The sequence below is a fragment of the Euleptes europaea genome, chromosome 15, assembly GCF_029931775.1.
Source record: "Euleptes europaea isolate rEulEur1 chromosome 15, rEulEur1.hap1, whole genome shotgun sequence".
In the NCBI taxonomy this organism is placed as follows: domain Eukaryota; kingdom Metazoa; phylum Chordata; class Lepidosauria; order Squamata; family Sphaerodactylidae; genus Euleptes; species Euleptes europaea.
This window is the reverse complement of record NC_079326.1, coordinates 40,394,198-40,399,471: the sequence shown is the minus strand read 5'-3', so window position 1 is coordinate 40,399,471 and position 5,274 is coordinate 40,394,198. Positions and strand designations below refer to the sequence as shown.

Below are 5,274 nucleotides of genomic sequence, written 5' to 3'. Positions count from 1 at the left end.
CCATGCTTTCCCTATAGTGCCTAGAAGATATTGGTAAACATATTTTAAGACACAAGAAGAGATGAAATCACTTGCTGTGTAATAAATTAATTCTTTGATGTATTGGGAGTAGGAGTGTGACTAGTTTAGTAAATGAACACATGAAGCTGCCTTATACTGAATCAGACCGTTGGTCCATCGAAGTCAGTATTGTCTAGTCAGACCGGCAGCGGCTCTCCAGGGTCTCAGGTAGAGGCCTTTCACATCACCTACTTGCCTAGTCCCTTTAACTGGAGATGCCGGGGATTGAACCTGGGACTATCTGCATGCCAAGCAGATGCTCTACCACTGAACCACAGCCCCTCCCCTAGATGATTTCTAGATTTGATGAAAATTATTTCATCTGTCTTGCTGTGATCTAATCTCTCCATGTTTCCTTGTGAGGAAGATCTTGGCTTGGATACTCCTTTAACGTTTGTTCCTGACATAAAAAATGGGTTCCCAGATCAAAAACACACTGAGAGGGTATTATGCTAATTCCTACCCCGTCTAAAGCTGGCCTGAGATTTTTTTGGTGCATTAAAAGGTAGCATCCATACTAGCCAAGCCAACCCCAGTGTAAGCTCCAATTGGCTGCACCTCTGTTTTGCGCCTGTTGGGTCCTGTACCCCTTAAGGCTGCTGTAAATACTCAGCTCTGCATGGAGGCTTCTGCATGGGGCGAGTTGCTCTCGAACTGAAGCATGACATGCTTGTCTGGTGACTCAGAATATCTTGCTCTGTGGAAAAGCCTCCTCCTAGAAGCCACCTCATTTTCTAAGTGACCATGATGCTTACCAGGATGGTAAACATTGGGGTTCTCCATAGCCAAATTCATTGAATCCATTGTTCATCATCTCCCAGTGTTGCTGGGGGAATCCTTCACTTGTTGTTCAGCGCCCCCTGGCTTTTGTATCTGTATTTTGCCATCAAGTTACAACTGATTTATGGTGACCCCTGGTGGGGTTTTCAAGGCAAGAAACCTTCAGAGGTGGTTTGCCATTGCCTGCCTCCAAGTCACGCCCTTGGTATTCCTTGGGGGTCTCCCATCCAACTACTTGCCAGGGTTGAGGCTGAGAGTGTGTGACTGGCCCAAGGTCACCCAGTAAGTTTCCATGGAAGAGGGATTTGAACCTGGGTTTCCCAGATGCTGGGGGCAACACCTTAACCACTACACTACACTGGTTTATGCATAGTACTCTATTATTCTTAAGCAGCAGAAGCAAGGGAATATCAAGATAGTGGTGGGCAGGGAAAATCCCTTCACCCTGGTGCTCTCCTTTGCGGCTGAGGCTGTAGGGGTCACTTAGCCCAAAAGATGGCCTTCTGTCTTTATTTATCCTCCCCTCACCCCCCCCCCCGATTGAGAGACACCAGTGAAAGGCATGGAGGCACAACCACCTCTAGATAACATCCTCCTTAAATATGGAGTTTCTAGGTTCCATCAGAGTGGGATTGAATTTATTGAATTTTAAATTGGCTATGCTGTATTGTTTACATTTTTAAATAATTGCGATTATGTTGTATTTCATATGATGTTAGCCACCCTGAGCCTGGTTCACCAAAGAAGGGTGTGATACAAATAAAAGTTGTTGTTGTTGTTGTTGTTGTTGTTGTTGTTATCGTAGTAGTAGTAAGAGCCCTGTGGCGCAGAGTGGTAAGCTGCAGTACTGCAGTCCAAGCTCTGCTCACGACCTGAGTTCAGTCCCGATGGAAGTCAGGTTCAGGTAGCCGGCTCAAGGTTGACTCAGCCTTCCATCCTTCCGAGGTGGGTAAAATGAGTACCCAGCTTGCTGGGGTAAAGTGTAGACGACTGGGGAAGGCAATGGCAACCTACCCCATAAACAAAAAAGTCTGCCTAGTAAATATTGGGATGTGACGTCACCCCATGTGTCAGTAATGACCCGGTGCTTGCACAGGGGACTACCTTTACCTTTAGTAGTAGTAGTATTTTAGGCCGAAATCTGTCAAAGTGATATTGCAACTGTGAAGAGCAAGATTCGGGTCCAGTATCACGTTAAAGACCCACAAGATTTCCAGGGTATAAGCATTCGAGAATCAAAGCGCCCACCATCGGATATTTTGTCAAATTCGAGAGTCAATGCTCCTTTCATCAGAGAATTTTGACTCGCGAAAGGTTATACCCTGGAACTCTTGTTGGTCTGTATGGTGCTACTGGACTCGAATGTTCCTCTTCTGCAGCAGACCAGCGTGGCTACCCACCGGTAATTGTGAAGTATGCTTGAGCATGTAAGTGACATTCTGCCCTGGGGAGTGAGCATCCAGAGCACCCCAAAAGTGGTTCCTAAACACTAGTGCATAGCCTCTATTTGAGCGACAACAACTCTTACAGTGCGTTCCTAAGGAGAGTTACTACAGTCTGAGCCCATTCATTTCAATGCCAGCATGGTGTAGTGGTTAAGAGTGGTGGTTTGGAGCGGTGGACTCTGATCTGGAGAACCGGGTTTGATTCCCCACTCCTCCACATGGACCGCGGAGGCTAATATGGTGAACCAGGTTGATTTCCCTGCTCCTCCACATGAAGCCAGCTGGGTGACCTTGGGCTTGTCACACTCTCTCAGCCCCACCCATCTCACAGGGTGTCTGTTGTGGGGAGGGGAAGGGAAGGTGATTGTAAGCCGGTTCGATTCTCCCTTAAGTCAGCATATAAAAACCAACTCTTCTTCTTCAATGGAGTTAGACTGGAGTAACTCTCTTTAGGAATGCATTGATAGACCGCAAATTCGAGAGGGGTAACCGTGTTAGTCTACTGCGGCCCAAATGGCTGCATCTTGGAGCACCTCAAAGACAGGCAGCTTTATAGTGCCATAAACTGCTGTGAGCCAGAGGCCCCTTTGACAGATGTAGTTCCTTCAGTGCTCTTGTGGGTTTTTCCAAGATAATTTTGGAATAAAAATGCAAGGATGGGGGAGAGGAAAATGTTAAAAACACTCTCTCTGCTACCTATCAGTGTTTAGGGATGGAAACCGAATGCACAGCTGACATTATATAACAAAACCTGTTAACAATGTTGTTTTCGCTATCTGCAGTGAAGAATAAATTATGATTATATATTTGTCAATCAAATTCTGCCCAAGTCAAGAAGTTTACAGCTACAAAATGTTTTTTTTCCTCCCAGAGCTAGTAGTGTTTTTAGTAAAATAGGCGCTGCTCTTTAAGATAGTGTTTATCTATAATATTGTAATTCATTCTCCTTCTCTCTCCCTCCCTGTGTGTACAGGCTGCTGGAAAATACAGACAGCAAGGCAGAAATTACGTAGTCGAAGACGGAGATATTATCTTCTTTAAATTTAACACACCTCAACAGCCGAAGAAGAAATGAGTTACCAGATTTTGTTTGTTGCTCAGAATTAAACTCTGATACTAAACAAAAAGAGAAAAGCATATGAGTTTTTATTTAGATAGGGATGGGGAAAGGGGAAGGGTACCGTGTGTATACCTAAGGACAGATAACGCCCACCGATGAAATCCCTCTTTGTTTAGTTTTGAATTGAATTATGAACACTTCCAGTTTGAACGTACAAGTTCACTTTGAATGTGAACAGCTCTGCCTCTCTCAGAATGATTAAGACTACTCCCAAAAATTGCAGGAGCTTTTCAGGAACCATATTACTCTCATGATACTTCATTAATCTCCATCATATATGCCAAGGCTGACGTGTTTGACAGGAAGGACAATGTGGTTTGCTCCTTTTTGAATCTACAGATAATGCATGTTTTACAGTACTCCAGATGTCGACACTCAATAAAACATTTGACAAAACCAGCCTCTCTGTGTTTGGGGATGTCTGTATTGACGGCGTGTGGTGTGCGGAAGGCGATACAGCACCTGGCGGCTGCTGATTACAGAATTTTAAGACATGTGTATGGTGCAGTTACTGGCAGCGTGGGGGCAGCTGCATTTGTGTCTTAAAAGGGGAGCCTTCCTTTGGAATCAGATGATGAGGTTGCCAAGGATTTGTCTCTGGAAAAGTTAATGCATTTGTAGATTGTTGTCACCAGATAAAAAGGTGATGTTTTGGGGGTTTTTTTAGAGAGGGAGAGAAAAGCAGTGTGTTTGAATCGCATTCTTTGAACGCTTATGCATTGGGTGAGGGGAAAAGATTTTGAACATGATTTAATACTTCCCTTGAAAATTGTTAAATTGCAGTGTTTAATAATATAATGTGTTGCCGTCAGGGAATAAAACTAGGCCATTGCCTGGGACACCAAGGGTGGTTTGGAGCGGTGGACTCTGATCTGGAGAACCAGGTTTGATTCCCCACTCCTACAGGAGCGGCAGACACTAATCTGGTGAACTGGATTTGTTTGCCCACTCCTGTACATGAAGCTAGCTGGGTGACCTTGGGCTAGTCACACTCTCTTATCCCCACCTACCTCACAAGGTATCTGTTGTGGGAAGGGAAGGGTAAGCCAGTTTGATTCTTCCTTAAGTGGTAGAGAAAGTCGGCATATAAAAACCAACTCTTCCTCCTCCTCCTCCTCTTACAGTGCTGTGCTGGTTTCAGCATTTCCAATGACATGCCAACCTGGTTCACCAGATTAGTGTCCGCCGCTCATGTGGAGGAGTGGGGAGGATTCAAACCTGGTTCTCCAGATCAGAGTCCACCACTCTTAATCACTACACCACTCTGTAGATGCAGGATGCTGGACTAGATGGACCACTGGTCTGATCATCTTATGTCCTTGTGTTATGCCTGATAGGGACTGTGTGGGGCTCACTGCCGTGTTTGCGTCCTCTTCTATCTGAAAGTTTGCCAGAGTATTCAGCCCAGTATAAAGACAACCTCAGCCCAACTCCCCTTCTTCTTCGTAAGTTCTTGTGAGAAGAGTTTGCTGCCTGAATAAACCCACTTCCCTCTGTGAATATTTGCATCAAGGCAGCATGCTACAACTAGCTCCAAGCCTGCTGAAAAAGTTTGTGTTGGGAAGCTATTGGCCGACCAGTACATGTGCAGTCCCTAGCAAGCCTTGGATATGAAGGTAGACCTCCTTTTGTCAAGCCTTTTCTTCTATTTTTTGACTTTTTTGAATCACCGCCCCCTTTCATAGTTTCTGTCTCATAAAGTGTGAGCCTGTGTGCAAAGTCCATTTTTTAAAAGCACTGTTTTACGTAAATCTCAATAACTGAGAATAAACGCTGTGATCTTCTATTGATCAAAGTGGAAAAACCAGAACACCATCAGATGTGACAGAGGTTTCTGTGTACTTGGAGGGTTCCCCAAGTATACAGAAA

At 44.8% G+C, this 5,274-nt stretch overlaps 1 protein-coding gene across 1 annotated transcript in view; it reads left to right on the top strand.

The window, feature by feature from the left end:
- Positions 1-3,443, top strand: part of OLA1 (Obg like ATPase 1) — a 107,874-nt gene extending 104,431 nt beyond the window's left edge. The window contains exon 10 of the mRNA XM_056861575.1: positions 3,259-3,443. Coding sequence (XP_056717553.1) covers positions 3,259-3,360 — 102 coding nt within the window. The 3' untranslated portion in view covers positions 3,361-3,443. The remainder of the gene's footprint in view (positions 1-3,258) is intronic.
- The last annotated feature ends 1,831 nt before the right edge of the window (positions 3,444-5,274 follow it).